The sequence below is a fragment of the Notothenia coriiceps genome, unplaced genomic scaffold (genome assembly GCF_000735185.1).
Source record: "Notothenia coriiceps isolate Sejong01 unplaced genomic scaffold, NC01 NC01_scaffold00022153, whole genome shotgun sequence".
In the NCBI taxonomy this organism is placed as follows: Eukaryota; Metazoa; Chordata; class Actinopteri; order Perciformes; family Nototheniidae; genus Notothenia; species Notothenia coriiceps.
In genome coordinates this window covers 37,415-56,502 of record NW_011354854.1, presented here as the reverse complement: position 1 = coordinate 56,502, position 19,088 = coordinate 37,415, and the positions used below count along the sequence as shown (strand labels likewise).

General features: G+C 40.9%; 1 protein-coding gene across 9 annotated transcripts in view; it reads right to left on the bottom strand.

The window, feature by feature from the left end:
• LOC104953754 (membrane-associated guanylate kinase, WW and PDZ domain-containing protein 1) overlaps positions 1-19,088 on the bottom strand; it is a 100,078-nt gene that overhangs the window by 54,114 nt on the left and 26,876 nt on the right. For all 9 annotated transcript variants that reach the window (XM_010780754.1, XM_010780756.1, XM_010780750.1 and 6 more), the window contains exon 2: positions 3,860-3,976. In XM_010780754.1, the coding sequence (XP_010779056.1) occupies positions 3,860-3,976 (117 nt within the window). The remainder of the gene's footprint in view (positions 1-3,859; positions 3,977-19,088) is intronic.

The window sequence follows — 19,088 nt, the reverse complement described above, 5'->3', positions numbered from 1 at the left end:
CCTCCTCCTCCTCCTCTCTTCTCCTTCACTATACCCTGTACGTTCTTCACACACAGATAACCCCCCACCCTCCCTTCCTCTTCTAGCTAAGGAGAGCAGCCATCTCTTGCTTCTTGAAAAGAGGGTCTGTGTACTAGTAGGCCTTACACAAAGCCTGCAGGGTGAATTAGAAAACCTAAGAGGAAAAAAGCACCAGGGCTACTGGCCATCTGTCCCTCTGGGTTGGACGTGCCTGCTCCGAGTGTGCCTGCCCCCCCTCTTTCCCTCACATAATTCCCACCCCTACCCCCACCTTCCCTGATTCCCTTAGCCTATATACACAGCATCAACCACATACACACAGTCTCTGCCATGCATACATCACAGGCTTTGGATGGCGGATGGCGATGAGAGTGGAAAAAAAGAAGACGGCGAGAATGAGGAGAGAATAAGGAGCTGCCACTTGCCTGGATGCAGAGAGAGCCTGAAGCCAGTAAATCAAGCCGTAATCCCTTTCATTGTGTGAGCGGCAAACAGAGAAATTTGTCTCCAACAATGATTTCCCCGAGATCGGCAGTGGAGTGGAAAACAAGGAAGCGAGGGAGTGAAGGACAGCGAGTAGGGGAGGTTGAGAGAGAGAGAGAGGGAGTAAGAGAGAGAGCGAGAGAGAGAGAGAGGAGGAGATGGAGGGTGAGAGCAGCAGAGGCAAGGAGACAGTGGGAGCAGCTAGAGTGTGACAGAGAGAGACAGAGGAAGGCAGCAGTCACCGCCGAGCCACAGGGACGCTGACACTCACTGGAGGATTTGAAGGGAAGAGAGGAGGACGACAGAGAAGAGAGCAGGGAGGGAGAGGGAGAGATCAGGGTGCGGGTGGGTGTGGGGGGGGGGGGTGATGTTGGTGCACTGGTTGGGCACTGTGGCTCAAACACTGGGATAACGCCGAGATAACCCTCATCCCCAAGCAGCAGCTGTAGACGTGAGAGGGAAATGAATCCCACGAGAGAACGACTTCTCTATCAATTCTGACATTTGCTGCACATGATCACAATGGCCATCTGTAGCAGCGAGGGTATGAAAGAGAGAGGAGGAAGATGGGTTGACAGAGACAGGGGGGGGGGGGGTTCATATAAACACACACATTCAAACACATGCCTCAAAGGGAAAAGAAAACACCTCGACCAGTGGTGGAGGGAAAGGCACCTGTTCGAGTCAAGCAAGAGGGAGCAACACATGTGCCCAGGAGAGGGGGAGGAGGAGACATGAGAGACACGGGACAAAGGAAACAGAGGGCTGAGAAGTGTGGCTTTTATTTGACTGCCTTTTGTCATTCTGCCTTGTCATGCCAAGAAAACATTTGCATGTGTGTGTGTGAGAGAGAGACAATAAACAGGAGGTGGCAGCGATAGTAGGTCAACAGAAAGGGAGAGACAGGAAGAAAGAAAGAGAGAGGAGTGGTAAACAGTAAAAACATTTCAGTCCAGAGCTGACCAGCATTGTGTTGTAGCCCATTTTGCCTTTTTCAGTCTTTAGTGGAAAAAGATATGAGACAAATACACACACAGTCAAGGCAAACATATTACCTAGACAGAATAAGTCTCATGATATACAAAATGTTTCTCTATGTAAACAAATTAAATGAAAAGACCAACAAAGATCATAATTTTTAGATGTTTGTAAAGCCTGATATAAAGGCCTTTTATTCCTCTGTGCCAAAGACTATTGTTGAAATACATCTCTGTTTAACGTGAGGACATGTTCTTTTTTCAATATAAACGTAGGCAATGTTGTTGCTTTTAAATCAATCCCACATACAGCATCCTGCTGCTGTAAAGGCTGCTACTCACAAAGCACCATATTCACGTCTGAAAGAAATCCCCAACAAACTCCTTTTAACTGTTTGAGTCATATTTTCTGACTACCTGTGCTTTTGTGACCCGTTTAGACTTTTGTCTTCAGTATCAACTATATGACTCAGTGCTACATACGCAGTAACACATTATTTATATAGGAACAATATCGATAAACAGCAGCATTTTCCAAATCCATTCTGTCTAGTCAATGATACTTTGAAAACACTGGACCCTTTTAAATGTTTAGGTTCAACACAAACATTTGAATACTTCTAATATTTCAAAGTAATCATGGGCAAATGCTCCATTCACAATGCAACATATATATATATATACATATTTATTTTCTCGCTGTACAGCTCAACTGAACTGCTTTTATACAAACATGCAGCCCGAAGTGCTTCAAATAACAAGATTAAAACGAATATCTGAACACTTTTTCTATTTTATTATGTCAACGCTGTCTGTCCTCTGTGCACAGGCCTTTCCATCGTGATATCTGTGAGAGCCCAACATGTTCATCACATAATCAGGCAGGCATCTATTTTCAATATATCAGAACATCATAATCCCATGCAGTGGAGGCTCAGAGAGGCGGATTTACCAGTCACATGGCTGAGCGCAAGGGAAGGACAGACAGCAGAGAGGCAGAGAGAGAATAAGCAATGAGAAAGAAACAGAGAGAGAGAAAGAAAAAAAATATATGAATCTAGTCTAAAATCCTCATTTTTTTAGGGATTACCACAAAGCAAGGCCTCGTCCGTAGAAACAGGAAGGAAGTGGAATCATGTTCTATTTCTATATTGAATTAGGTATGTGCATATGTGTGATAATCAAGACAATTCACTAGGGAGGATCCAAGCACACACACAAACAAACACTCAATAACACACATTCTAATCACATCCCAGAACCCCTGTGCCATTTATTGAAACAATTTAAGGCTAGAGCCACACGGAGACGAAACAGGTCGTATCCGCTACAGTTCTCTATCTTATAGACGGTTCGTCCACACGAGGCCGACAGGGAAACGCGGATAACGATAACGGGTCCCAAGGTGGGTAGATCTGCGGACGGAACGCTCTGGGGGGCCTAACGGCTCCGTGTGTGTACATCCTATACGATCGTTTCCTGATAACGATGAAGCCATAGCCCCGCCTCTCCCAGCCTCTGCTGCTCACTGCTGTAGCATGGTCAGTAGCTACTGTCAGTAGCTACTGACCATGCTACAGATGTTAGTGTAAAATCTACAGCTCCTCTACCACAACCATCAGCAACAAGTGGACATGGAGAACTACATGTTGTCGCTGCTTTTGGTATATTTTGTGGCGGAAGTACAGTGCCACTTACAGGCCCGGCATATGTACTACAGCGTCTCCAGCGGGTCGAGAGGTCTCGTGTGGACGGAATACTTTTTTGATATCGAATTCGGTTCGTTTTCCGTTTGGTCTCTGTGTGACTCCAGCCTAAGCCTCAAGCTTTGGGGTCATGAAAATTCAAGAAAAGACATGACATGAGTAAAGTAGGGGAATGAACAGAGTAGATTTGGACTGTGTCACCCAAACCGCTGGACTGTGTCGGATCCAAGGGTTTGTGACGAAACCCAGCCCAGCTGTGGAGTCTGGCACCGTGCTGGATGTTTGGCTCGAGACACACTTTTTGAATATTTCGCAGTTATGTGAGACAGCTGCGAAACTGGTGCCTATGGCGCGGCCAAGTCACCAGTGACTTTGATGGATAGTGATTTGATAAAAATCCACAGTGATGGTGTTTGGAAATTGTATGTTTATGCTCGTTTCAGAGCTGGTGAAGATTTTAAATGATAAAAAGGAAATGAATAGGGACAGAATAATTTATGGGTGAGTGAAAGGCAAGAATGAGACTAAGAGGATATAAAACAAATGAGAAAGAAGCTAAAAGAAAGTGGGTAATTGGGGTAAAGACGAAGAAACGATGCCAAAGACTGGTTAAATTCAAGTTTAAGCATTAACAAGCATATTATCACCATTAGAATGTTCTTATATACTCACAAGGCACAGCATGGCGATAGAGATTGGCTCTGATGGTCTTCTGCAGCTCGTGGTCGGGGGAAGACTTCTGAAACCTCAGGCTCAGATAGCGCTTCAGGTCCTTGTTGAGCTTGTGACCTGGAAACAGCAGACAGGCAAAATCAGCTCCAGTAAACAAACCTTCACGTCAAGAAACATCGTCTCTTCGCTGTTTACATGCCGGCATTTGACCAGAAGTAAGGTTATGAAAGGCTGTGACATTTCCATTGTTGAAATGCTCCTGGACACTTAAAGAGCACAAGTCAGACATTGTCTACTTTCTCTAGCCGATTTGGAAACACAGAAGCCCTGCAGTAAATATTTGTGATTAAGAATGGATTAAAATGTTCATATATATATATTTATGTTGTGTCCATGTGATGAACAAGGCTTACTTAAGCAAACAAATGTTGTTGAGCAGGAATAATGTTTACCATTTTCGTTTAGTATGTTAGCATGCTAACAATCTATCAAACATGGTTTAAAGACGGACAGCCTGACCCAGCGAAACTGCCATCAATGGAGCTTCGACCTACGAGATTTCATATATATAAAATGTAATCTATTTAATTAGATTGCCAATGGAGCAAATTGCAAATAAATAAACAACATTTACAGTCTGTGAAGTGCAGAGAACTTCACAGTATGTAACAGGATGTTTAATTTAAAGAGAAACAGAGATTGAGGTGGGTTTGGTTAATTAATTAAAATAGTCTCTGATTGGCTTGAACTCCCAGGCTTACTCAGCATCCATCCAATCAGAGGTGCAAATGCTGCTAGCTGAGTTTGGCTAGAGCACCGGCGCTCACAATGGGGCCAGATGGTCAGAGCTCGCTCTCACGCCAGGGTCTCATTTAGGACCATTTAATGATCTCCAAATATATCTTCCATGTCTGGGAGGAGCTGGCAAGCCGCTCTCTTGGGGGAGGTGCCATGGCCTCCTGTCGGCCTACCATCACAGCAGAGGAGTTTCACTTGGCCCCGTGCTTTCAGATGGCAGGGTCAGTGTGGGTAGGTAGTGTGGCATATTTCAGTGTGAAAAGGAATACTTGGGGGCGATGCATTTGTCAGATTTGATTGTATCACTAAAAAGTGGGTGTCTCTTTGTAAACACGCAGTGATAGGGTGTTGTAAAAAACAGTTTGACCTCCACCTACACCTCCCACAACAACATTGTTAGATCAGGGGAAAAACGGCAAGGCACAAATGAATAAATTAGACCTCAACCACATCCTTTGAAAATGCAAACAAAGTTTTTTACTATCAGAACACAAACCTGCTACTATGATAGCAATGATGCTCCGCTACAACTAACTCATGCAACAGTAGGTGGAAGAGACCAGAATAACTTTTATTTGGAAATTGTATTGTATGAAACCCTACATTTTTAATTACTCTTTTCCCCCTGCAATTACTACCAAAATAAGGCTTAGTTAATTTTGAGTCGTAGTAAGACATCTTTGGAGAAGGTCAATATTAATCCACAAATGTATGGTCAATTATTATTTTGTTTAAATTCATACAAAAATCTAAGTGTCGTTATGTGCTGGACGACTGCCAGAAAGTACAAAGTAATAATCAAGTTTCCAGTCTTTAAGCTAAGCTAAGCTAACTGGCTGCTGGCTTCATCAGAATCATAATTACTTTATTGGTCCCACAGACATATTAACTGCACATATATGACGGGGATATTCATCTTTTCATATCTCTCAGTTGGAAAGTAAATAAGTGTATTTCATCCAAATGTCTATGTAGGTCAGATCAATATGGGTTGACTGCCACCAGAGTTAGTCACATGGCTGTGGTTGATGTTTGGAAGTGAAAATCACACTAAATGAGGCAGGAAGGAGGTAGGAAGTGCTTGCAGCTCAAGAGGAAGTGCCGCTGCTGAGCGACTGGAGAGAGGGAGAGGGGAAGGCAGGCGCATCATAAGCCTCAGTGCAGCAGGTGAGAAAGTGAAAATGGTCTTAAAGCAGAGGGGTATTTGTCATCTGCCCTTTGGTGACATCATCTGTCAGCTTCACATGCACCTCCTCCCCCCATGGACATTACTATAAATACTGAAGCATGTAACACTAATCATGTGAAGTCCCAAAAGAAACAACAACACATGTTATTCTACAATGAGGATGGAAAAATCTGACGCCTGAGTGACTGCAATTAGAATCAGCGCCCCTGATACATTTGGTGAGGTTGTGGTTAAGGTTATAATACAAATAATATTCAAAATGTAAATCCCATTCATAAATAAACATAGCCAAGCTAATATTAGCATAGCCATAATTCTGTCACTGGTATGGTTTTCTACCCAGAAATGGAAACACTGGTTGGTAGTGTACCTTGCTGTATTTTTCCGTTCCTCTCTCTCTCTCTCTCACACACACACACACACACACACACACACACACACACACACACACACACACACACACGTGAGTCATCATCCAATCAGAAAAGACACCATGGAACCCTTTGAACCCACACTCTCTCTCTCTCTCTCTCTCACACACACACACACACACACACACACACACACACACACACACACACACACACACACACACACACACACACACACACACACACACACACACACACACACACCGACTGTGTAATTCAGTGCAAGCAAAGCACAGTCAGGTAATTGTTACCTAGCAACCAGCCAGTGCTGACGACCATCATTACGGTCCCTGCTAGGCAAGCAGCAGTCAGATTGTGAAAGGAAAAACAGACACAACAGCACATTTGCACTCACACACCACATATACAAGTATTCCTTCAATTCATCCTCTGCTGCTCCACTTCCATGTCTATGGTGATCTGATTTATATAAACAGCTCCTCGGAGATACAATATGTTACACATACATTAGTGTTGTGCATTCAGCGTCGAGTCAGTTTTGCTGGCTCAGATGCTTTCCCTGAGATAAGGACCGCTGTCAGGAACAACCCCCCCTCCTGTGGGTACGCACCGCGAGCAGAGGGCGGGCTGCCCAGGTGTCGTGCTCCATCAAAGACAAAGTCATCAAATATTCAATATTTATGAGGACTAAAGCCGTGCGGATCAGAGATTACAATCACAACACTGTGTGTGCGCAGCTCATTCACTGTTTACTTAGTTTCTCCCTGGATTTGTATTCAAAAATGCTGTTTCACTTATCATATAACCAGATGTTACGGTGCTGTAGATGTCAAAAGGAAATCATAAAATAAAAACCAACTGGTTTTGGCTAAATCATTGTTTGATTTGTAACATTTCAGTGGTGTCAGATTTTGATACATTTTCAGCTCAGAGAGATATCCTCAGAAAGTGCTACACATCTTTATTTTCTTGCCATATTATGTTCATATTTGCAAAAATAATTTCATGGTATTTAAGTGATTGGAAAAAGCAATAGATTTTATTTTCTTGACCCATTTAAAGTGGTTTCCCAGCAGCATGTAACAAAAGAAAAAAAAGAAAACAAAGCTTAAGAAGCCAACAAAAACAACCAGATGTGGTGAGAAAATAGGAGCTATAATCGCAGCTCCACCACTACTCGCTGCAGCCTTCTACACAATTTAAACAATACACAGTGAATTGTTCACCGTTTGTATTGAATGGAGATCCTTGTCTTGTATACAATAAGATACAGGGTATTGTCTGTGAATAGCTGTCCGTTTCTCCTAAATATAGTCTGAATTGTGCTGATATTTTTATAAAATGATCTTATATTAAGGGATTACATCTTTTATTACAGGTGCAGATTTTAAAAAAAAAATGTAGATCCTGTATTACAATAACTGCTCAGTGAGCTTTTATAGCACACATCAATATAATCGACGTCAGTGTATTCACGCTTATTTGCAATGTAGAAAATAGTCTCAGGACATTTATAATGAAACAATTACTACTCCAGCTTAGTAAAGTTGTGGCTCCACAGAGCATCATTTAAGTTGAAACATTTGTGTTTGCCAAAAAAGCAATAAATGAACAATTTCTAGCAACTATTATGTGAATATTAGCTGCTATTCATAGTATTATATGATAGTTATTGGATTATATTTTAGTTTTGGACAATAAGTCAGACACACTAATTAAATGTGTTATCTTGGGCTTTGGGTAACTGGGCAATTTGAATGATTATCTGCTATTTTATAAAGCAAAAGATGAGAAGATAAATGTTAGTTGCAGCCAGAAAAATGAGACTGCTTTTCTGACTGTCAGTGAAAATACTACAAACAACTAAAAATCAGTCTCTTGATGATAAGATGGACCATACGAGAGCTTGAGAAGGATATTCTTGATTCTCCATAACAATGAAATCACTCCATCAGGGGAAATCTGAGACACCAGAGACATTAGCGCATCGAGAGATGTTTCCTGGGAGCTGAGATGTTTGTGGAGCCGGCTGGTAAAAGACTGTTGGGGGTAGAGATCGGAGCTTTTTAACCGCGAAGAGATGAGTGAGGATGTGAGGGCCCTGTCGTTTTACAGATAGAAAGAGAGTGAGACAGAGAGATGGGTTTAACCCAAATAAGAGCGGATTATACACATCCTCCATGCCTCCAGTCAGCATTACATAACCTTAAATCTAGTTATGCATTCCTGTCTCATTTTGGGGAATATAGGGGGGGAGGGGGGATGTGTGTGTTCTCAGACATCTAAGGAGATCATGATTCACACATTCTCTCATGCACATTTCTATGAAAATGAAAACACAGATATACACACAAACAAATTAATATCTGTTTTAAAGATGCAATCTTTATGGTTGTCTAAGCTTCAAGATGCAAACATAAGCCGAATAATTTATTAAATTCACAGAAAGATTATCGATTTGATTATCAATTAACATAATTCTTTAATGCAAAATGTTCAGAAAAAGGCGTTTTCAGCCCTCTCAAAATATGTATAGATATCTAAATCTTCTCTGTTTTCACATATAAAACTGGACTAACAAGACATTATCTTGGAATTTTTTTTGAAACCTCTATTTAAAAGGTTTGGATGTTTTTTTTTACGCGATGCAACACAAAATGGAAGTGAATTTGGAGAGGATTAAATATAAAATGTTTGCATTTTCATAATGGTGAACACAAATGAACACAACATATGGTTGGTGGCTGCTTCAAACATCAGCAAAAGACTTTCAAGCAGCTGCAGCCGATAGTACCACATAACAGCTGCCATCACCACAAGTCACTGCTAATACCTGTCAATCACGCCTGTGGACGTAAACATGCCAGGTGGTTACCATTTCAAACAGAATGACAGATCTAAATAGCAGTTGTGGTTATGGGAGTTTTTTTGTTATCACATATTAAATGAAAAGCTTTTAGAGAGTGGAAGAATATAAGAAAACATTTACGTGTGTGTGTGTGTGTGTGTGTGTGTGTGTGTGTGTGTGTGCGCTCTGTTCAGCTGCTGATTGGGATTCATCTCTCGTCCTCCAGCTCAACACTGCCCTCTGTGTCTCTGAGCCTCACCACTGAAAGTGTGCTTTACACATACACCGTCACCATAGCAACCCNACACAGACACACACACTCTCAAACACACACACACACACACACACACACACACACACACACACACACACACACACCCTCTCTCTCTCAAAAAGGTGGGGCGGCGCCCCTAGCGCACCTATGGGCCGGCCGCCACTGCCAGGGTAGCTTGTGAATTTACTCAAGGTGGAACTAAAGTCTGATTTAATACTTGATTATATTTCACATCATTCATCCACATCTGTAAAGTAACTAAAGTTATTAAATAATTGCAGTGGAGTAAAAGCACAAAGTAGCAAAACATTGAAATATTATTTTTAAGTTTAAGTCTTCTAAAATGCTAAGTACTTAGTTACTCTCTATAACAGGCAGTCAGTGCTCCCGATCAGCAGGTCCCTGTTCCTGAGAAAACAACATGAATCACTGTCTCTCCTCACAGCTTCCAGCCAGCAGCACCTTCCTCTTGCATCACTGACTGGATCTAACTTTGGATAACACGTGTTGCATCATGCCACTTCCTCCCCAGTGCTGTTGCTGTGGCAATTTGCAGACGTGTGTCTTTAATGCCACTCGGGCTGAGAAGGCTGCTGCCTTCACACCAATTACAGAGTTAGAATAGAACAGCTGCAGCGCAGCCTGGTGCCATCAGGTTGCAGCAGTGTGTGAGTGTGTGTTCAGCTCTGACAGTTAACTGACTCAGCTCGCCTTAAACTAGCAGCGCAGGAGTTGCATTTAGAACAGATTTTATTTTGGCAATGATTCATAAAAGGGTATTACTCAGCCTCTGGCGGCCATATTGGAGGTTCTCATTAGCAATCAACTGATTAAGATTCTGTCAATACAATTCAATTACCTCAGCAGAAAGTCAGATACATTTCAATATCATGCCCAGGGTAAATGTAATCATGTTTGAGTTTAAATGGCCTTTTATCAAGTAGAAGCCTGTTCCAGTCCAGCTAGTAATCATACATTATTTACCATTTGTTGTTTGAGCCCAGGATCAGGCTCAGCTCTGGTCAGCGCAGAGAGGCATGCATGGAACCCATAGGCAACAAACATGCATAATGTTTTCCTATACACAACTACTGCCTGCAATAGGTGTAAAATAACAAACACAATAGGATCATGTCAAACACAGGTTTCAAAAGTATTTCTGTTTTTGGTTTTGAAAATTGGAAATTTGAGATACAGAGATAGCAAAAGTACACATACCCTTCACTAAAGTAACAGTACCGATACTCGTGTTTATAAAGAAAGTACAGCTATTTGTGTGTAGGAGTAAAAGTAATAAGTTGTCAGAAAAATAAATAGTGGAGTAAAGCACTGATACCAGAAAAATCTACTTGAGTACAGTAACGAAGTATTTATACTTCACTACTTCCCACTTCTAGATACTTATTTGTCCAAATGAATACACCTCAAAGATCTACATCAGAATGTTATTCAATCAAACAAGCAGATTCAGTTTGAGTGTGGCGTCTAGGCTCCAAACTCATCAATCAGGATGGATTCTTTACATAGAATATTGAGGACTGATGATGAAATAAACCCATTCTTACATGAGAGGAAGACATTTGAATGCTCGTCTCCTCATTGTTACATTTGACACAAGACAACATCTACATAGATCTTCCTGATATTAAAACTCACTTTACATATTTGGTCTGCTCAGGGTGCATCACACACACACACACACGCACGCACGCACGCACGCACGCACACACACACACTCAGAAGACTCCTATGGAGACTATAGTCTTCGGGCATCAACTGCACATAAACAGAATGGAAAAATACACAAGCACGAGAGCAGAGTAAACAGATGTATTATTCATACATCACTTCCTTTATTCCCAGACTAATAGATCATATATTCATGATTTATTGACCTATAAGAGCTTTTACTCTATCTTTATAAATGCTTTTAGTTCTCAGATTCAGTTGTGTTTACAAGGCGATGGTTTAAAATATATACTTTTGAATTATGACCGTTGGTCCTTGCTTTTGTGCTTCTTGAGATGATCTAAAATATTCACAAACAGCTCTTTTGATTACACGCAGAAGCAGTGTAATATTAATAGGCTTGAGGTTAAAATGCTGATTAGATGATGTGTTGAATGCATGATAAATTTGCTGAGGAAGGACTTTTCACAATTATGTATGTGTGTGTGTGTGTGTGTGTGTGTGTGTGTGTGTGTGTGTGTGTGTGTGTGTGTGTGTGTGTGGCGCTCTGTTCAGCTGCTGATTGGGATTCATCTCTCGTCCTCCAGCTCAACACTGCCCTCTGTGTCTCTGAGCCTCACCACTGAAAGTGTGCTTTACACATACACCGTCACCATAGCAACCCAGAGCCAACCAGCGAATGAGGTGAGCCATGTGTGGTCATTATGGGATGCTGCCCCCCAGTGGTGGCTCTCAAGTCTATGAGGTTGTAAAATACAAAGCTTTTTTTATGCCTGCTGTAGTTCATTAAAGCTACTAAATGAAAAGTGACTGTCCTTAAGAACAGTGAAGATAAGTACTGGGCTTTACATAACTGCAGTTAAATCTTGAATCTTATACATCTACTATTCTGATTGCTATTTCAACTTCTATTTACAGTAATAAATCAAATATATGACAGCTTCTAACACCACTGCCACCCAGGTGTTTACATTGCACCTAAAAGTACTCAACAATCTTAGTTACAGTCAACATGGGATGGAAAGCAGACACAAACAACTACGACTAAGAGAAGACTCAAACAAGCATAACCCAATCAATTGTTTACTTTTAGGAAACAGACCACGCATAGATGTATCTGTTTATACTTGCCAATGTAGAAAGCCCCTAAATGTTCTCTGGGAAAATGCTGTATAGTTAATACCTTCCAATGTGAGTGATTTCTGCAAGCAAAATACATATTACAAGAGAAGATGATAACAGGTTGTGAATTTAAACACTCTCAGGCTTTAGTTTTACTGCTCAAATACAATTGAACAAACCTTACGAAAGATGAATCAACTTTGTAACTCCACACAGCTTCTGGACTTATCTGGTGTTATCTGGTGTAACACAGGAGAGAAAACCACAAAGATGCCAAGAGTCTGCATGCATGTGTGCGGTCAACACTGTCATCGCTGGCACAGATTATGTGTTAAATGAAAGGCAGGAGAGCAGACAATCCTGCAGTAACACACACACACACACACACACACACACACACACACACACACACACACACACACACACACACACACACACACACACACACACACACACACACACACAGAGTCCTACCTAATGAAACACTACCTGTAGTGATGACAGAGAAGATTATGGTGCAAGACAAGATGCCTTCACAGGCTTGATCCCCACCAAAGGGAGTAAGGTGATACTGTCTGGGTGTTCGGCCCTCAAACAGCCAGGTGCAGTGCTCTGCATTTCAAGGTCTACATGCTACTTGTAGGACATGCTTTAAATGTAAAGCTCAACATTTTCAGAAATGCTAGTTTGCTTTCTAGCGAGATTCAGATGGGGAGAGGAATACCAATCCCATCCCTGTCTGATCAATATGAAGCCAGCAGCCTTAGTTTAGCAAGAAAGCTGAAAACAGAGGAAACTAGCTTATCTTTGCATGAAGGTTAAACAAATATAGGTACCAGACCCTATGAAGCTCACGGATCAATACATTGTTCCAGATTCATTTATTGGAGCAATATGTGTTGGTCAATGTCTTGGGTGGGACTAACACGTATTAGTCCAATACAAAGGCTGTGCTTTCGACAAACACAAAGTTCGTTCCTCGTTTTTCTTGTCTATTTTTAGCTAATGTATTTAGTCCTACGGATACAAATACAAACTGGAGCTGTGAAAACATCAATTTGTGGTTGTGGTTACAGTTTTGACACAGATAGAACAAATGCATTATATATTATTCAGTGAGTTTTAGAGATTATGTTTGGCAGATTTTGTAACCTTCAGACTGAGCCAGGTTAGCCGTTTCCAGCCATTATGCTGAGCTAAGCTTCATATTTAATGTGTAGACATGAGAGTGGTATCAATCTTCTTTTCTAACTTTGCATACAGATCTTGGAGATTTGCTCCATATTACAGAAAGCATTGCTGTACAGAACTAGAGGAGCAGTGGTCAGCTGGTGATTTCACAAGCCTGTCTGTTATCACATTTTGATTATTGCGGCTCCACTCTGTCTGCGTGCTTCTATCTGGTTTAGTGCTGTGGCACAAGAGAATCCAGAAACTTAAACTCAATTATAGACACAAAATCACCCACTAACTGTCCATTACTGTTTTATTTCTAAGAAGCCATTTTCTAAATCTTTAAATTGCCCCCTTTGTCATCATCTCATGCCATCTAAGTCCGATAACCCAGAGCTTGAAGAGCACAAAGAGAAGGCATTTCCTCCAGAGGACAAATAATATTGTATTTCCTCTTGCTGATTCCAAATAATGGCCACAGAGTAGGAACTGGAAATGCTGGTTCTTAAACAGTAAATTCCATTGTTTCAGCGGCTTCCTGTGGGTCTCAGGACATCCCGTCAGTCAACACTTGACTCTCCAGTTACACTTGAGAGCATTTAACTCTACATTATCCAGCAATATAAGGAGGGCCGACTGAGAGAGGTGGAAATCTGGAGGGATGCAACAGACAGAACTAATCCAATACTCCTGCTCTCAGTGATGGCTTTCACTCGGCTCTCTCTTGGTGTGATAGAGAAGCTGCAATCTCAAGCTATTACACAGCCATTATCCAGGCTGAGAGGTCATGACAGCTGATACAGCAGACGTGATGATAATGATATTAAACATGGGACACACTTGTTTTGTTCTCATGTCAATTAAAACACATTCACACACTCTCTCTTCCCCTCTCCCACACAGATAAGGAAGCAGTATGTTGAGCTACTTTTTAACACTTGAAGCTGCCACTGTCTTATTTCGGCCTTCCATGAACCCTGCAATCAGAAAAGCAGGGGTGGAGAGGAAAAAACAACAATCACAGAGAGGTCCGCCGTAAAGCTCTGGACCGGTCCTTTGACTTCTCCTTCTATAATTACCTCCATAAGCAGCCACACCCAGAGCTGCTCTCATGTTATTCCCAGCCTAAAGCTGTGTGCAGACCATCATTTTCAGCAAAAGTTTTTTTTGTTTGAATTCCTGACTTTAACTCCAAAGTGTAACACAGCTTTTTAGGTTGGTTAATGCCTTTATCCGGTTACTCTATTTATTTATTTTTTGGGGATTTTGGTTCACCTATTCTATCTTTTAAGTGAGATTATAGTTTCCTGGTGATATATCTGAAAAGACAGACTGCATTGAAAAGTTATATAGGCCAGTATGCATTCAAGTGCCTATAGTCCCCCAAAAATAAACTGAATACATTTGGGTTTTGAATCGTGAGTTGGGCAAAGCTAAAGAATTCAACTTATTATATATATATATTAATATGTTCTAATGTTCTCAAAAAGTATCAATTAACTGGTCAAATCATGAACACATGAATCAATAACAGCAAATAATATTAGTTGCTGCCCAAGACAAAAATATTATACAGGTATTTTAACAAAAACAAATAATTGCTTCAAAGTAAAAAAGCCCTTCTGGTTTTTACTGTTGGACATATAGAAACGTATGGATGGTTTTTGAGGAGACAGCCGGGCCAGTTCTGACCTAGTTCTACACTGCTGTGCTGCTGAGTCAGAGTCAGCAGTGCATGATGGGAGAACTGGTATGAAGGAAGAGTCATAGAGAAAGAAAAAACACACACACACACACACACACACACACACACACACACACACACACACACACACACACACACACACCACAAACACACACACACACACACACACACACACACACACACACACACACACACACACACACACACACACACACACACACACACACACACACACACACACACACACACACACACACACTGAGGAGAGCAGAGGCGGTAAATTCCGCTCCAGTGCGCTGCATCTGTTCATTGCTAAATATAACCAGAGGAACCCAGTCCTACTGCTCCCTCTGCTCTGAGTTAATAGCCGAGTAGGCCAAAGGATGGAGGGGAGGAAGGGAGGAGAAAAAGGATGGTGCACTTGTAAAGACTAAAAGAACAAGTGTAAGCTTGAGGGGAGTGGGTTGGGAGGAGGGTTAATCTTGAATGATGTGGACTCCTGATAAACACAGATACTGCTTGTAAATTCTGCTCCCAAAAATATTTAAACACAGACTAAACATGGGAACTATTCCTGTGAATGCTACCAAAGTCAACAAACTCCAGATGGCAGGATCTCTATATTTTGTCCCCTGGATTTATTTTTAAACTAAAGGAAAACATTAATTTGTGCGATGTTTTTATAATGCACAAAAGGCGGCTATTTTAATGTGTCCATTGTATAATTCGCTCCCGTGGGCAACACGTGTAAAAACACTGAATCGTCTCTGTCTCTGATGGAAAGCATCAAGCTTCAGCCGGTATGTGAGCACGCCATCAGTTCTAACTGCCTCTGTTAAATGTCATTGCCTGCCTGACCGTCACACACAAAGGGCCCCTCTGTGATTAAAGTCCCCCCTTTCACAGGAGCCGATCACCACGGGCAATGAGTCGGAGATGAGATACACGTCCTCGTCATCTCTCCCTCACAGACTGGAGCGCATCACACCACAGGGACAAGTGTGTCATCAGCAGCCCGCTAATATGATGAAACTCAACGATAAAACACAAGACGAGAAATTACCACATTATGCTTGAATTATAGCCTGTATACATCAGCATGAAGGCGTAGAAAAGGAGTTGCGCAGCGAGTGTAATAACCACTAATTTCTACCTTGAGGGTTGTAATTGAAGGGCCTTATTTTTCAGTTGGTGTGGCACACAAAGAAACCAGTTGTGTTGACTTGAAGGAAACTAAAAGACAGGACATCCAGCGACCTATATATCTGACTTCTCTGCTGTGATAAATGTACAAAAAAAATGAACATAATTTGAAAGACCTACTTTTACAAAAATAGCCATTCCAACCAAGGGGCTATCCATGAGATATGCAAGGCTAAGTGTAGGGATATATCTGACGGACAAGAGGCCCCACAGGGAGGTTCATTAAATGAATATATCATGTGAATGTCCTCAGTTAGTCACCCATTGGTTGCTGCTACCAGAATCTTGTGCTGAAAGGAAGCACTATTTCAGAAGATCCGGCTAGGCATGTTTGTTAAAGGATTTAGCTATTATGCTAAAGAAGTGAGAGAACATTACAGCTTTTGAAGTAGAGTTCAAGAAACCTGCAATCAAACAGATTAGGTGGGGGGTGGGTATATGCAAGAGGGATTCCCTAACAGCGAGGCACACGTCTAAGTCTCTATCAAAAGTTTCTGAGAGCAGAGATAACACACAGCAGACCGACAGCTGGGGATCAACAGCTGAGTTAAGATTAAAGCGCGGCTTTGGTTCTCAGCAGCCGGCTGTGTTATTATGATGATGCAAACCTTGATAGGTGCAGTCCTGCCTCTTCAAAACTCATCATCATCAACAACTTTTAGCGGCACATCACATACACAAGGATCCAAACGAGGATCCATAAAAGTGAAGGGTTAATTAAGGGAAATATTAGGTTTCAAGAAAAAAAAAGCAGTATTTATCAAATAGTAAAGAATACCCTATCAAACAGTATGTGAACAGCAAAAAGTAAAGGTCATTTGTGACTTCTCAAACTCAGGGTGCCAAACACTGCCTCAATGTTGCTTTAGTTTTTGCAACGGGATTGATTTGTTGGCTACATTTACCAAGAATCCCCCAGATTGAGAATAAAATAGATGTTCCCTTTTTTTGTGTATACATAATTATGCAAAAATGGAAGGACTGCAAGCTAAACACCACAATGATTTATCTGTATATCAGCTAGGCATTAAAACTAATATTAACAACAAAGATTAAAATTTGAGAAGATTGTTACATTTTCTCAAAAGAATGTAAGGCATTTGAAGTGACACAAACCATGTTGAGTGTCTAAGATCACCTCATTGTGCTCAGTGAAGAGACCAAGCTCGAGCATTCAGTCAAACTGCTTCAAATGAAATGTAAATATGTGGCTGTATGTGTTGTTAGGTTGCGGTCACACACATCCTTCATAAACTGTTCTCTGTGAAACCATCAAATATCTGACCTTCAGACTGAAAGGTCTCCTTTACAGCTGAATAGCACTGAACACAGAGATGATTGTGAGACATATGAGAAGAAGTGTAAGGAGATAATGGAGGGTTATGGAGACAGAGTGAGTGAAAGAGGTTGAAATAAACTGGATGCGAGACCTTTAAAATAAATGGAGAGATGGAGCTTCATTGCGCTGTTTTACCCATTAAGTGATCAGACAATAGTTCAGCGTGACTGTTATTGTTTTCTGCTACATCAGCCAGTTTATTATGTTAATTGATTATTTGTCTTAGGTATTTTCTGATTTAAGCTTCTTAAGGATATGCTGCATTTCTCTGTCATACTTTAAAGTACACTTAATATCTCTGGATTTTGGATAAATGCTCAAATACAACAAGCTACAGGTGTAAAAGTTGGTCTTAATTTTAAAAAACGTCTAAAAAAAGGATGATTTTGGCTCTGTTAAATATTTCACAATTTTTTGACGGATAACTTTAGGCCTTTATCAAGAAAACAATTGTTGGATAGAAATGTTTAATAAAAATCATTATAAGCACCAGATGTAATGTAAGGTGGGGAAAGAGAAAAGAGAATAGACTGAGGACGGCACAGCAATATCTGGAGTATTTTAATCAAAGCTTTAAAGCCCACACAATTATCTCCCTACCTCCATCTTTAAACAGTTTCTGACATAATCCAGTGGCACAAACCTTTAAGACTTAGAAAACAGATACATCTTAAGGGAAAAAATAATGATAAAATAAATATTTTTCTGGATCACAAATGATTACATAATCACACTTAACATCAATACGTTAATATCATTAAAATAAGATTGAACACTGCTTCCCACTCAATGCAATTCTGCCTCTGCAGGGTTTAATTGTGGTTTTAATGAGGCAGTGATTCATTGTGTTTAATATGAACTAATGTTTCAAATCCCTGTCCTCTTAGATCTCTGTTAATGAGAGCCTGTTGTCACCCAAAGCTGGCAACCGTGTATCAGGAAGGAGAACAAAACACAAACACATTTGAAAGAGATTTGATACAAGATCAAAAGTCAACAGGTCCCATTCAAGTTATTAAATGGATTCAATATCTCATTTAGTGTTTCCTCTTTGTAGCTCTTCTACAGTCAAGGCTATTGTCATATAAATGGTAAAAACCCGATGAGTAATTCCTTCCTTCCCACGTCCTTCACGCTCATGACAAAGAGATGCACCAGAGGACAATAGGAATGGACAATTTCCAAAGTTGACCCAGACACATTCAAGCCAGTGATGTGTTCAAGGCCTAAGAAAAGGAAGGATGTGTATTCATTGAGGCTAAACATAGTAAGGACCTTGTGCCTTTTTAAAAAGCTTTTCCTGGTAAATAAAAAAGTGTAAACCAGGAGGGTATAATCCACGCGTTGAATGGTTTCTTCTTATATGTAAAAGAAACATACTGATAATATTTCGAAGCTTACCCTTAGTTTATTTATTGATAATCAGAAAATTGAACTGTTAAAATATTGATAAATAATAATAACGATTGAACTAGGATGAACAGAGTCAAACAGCTC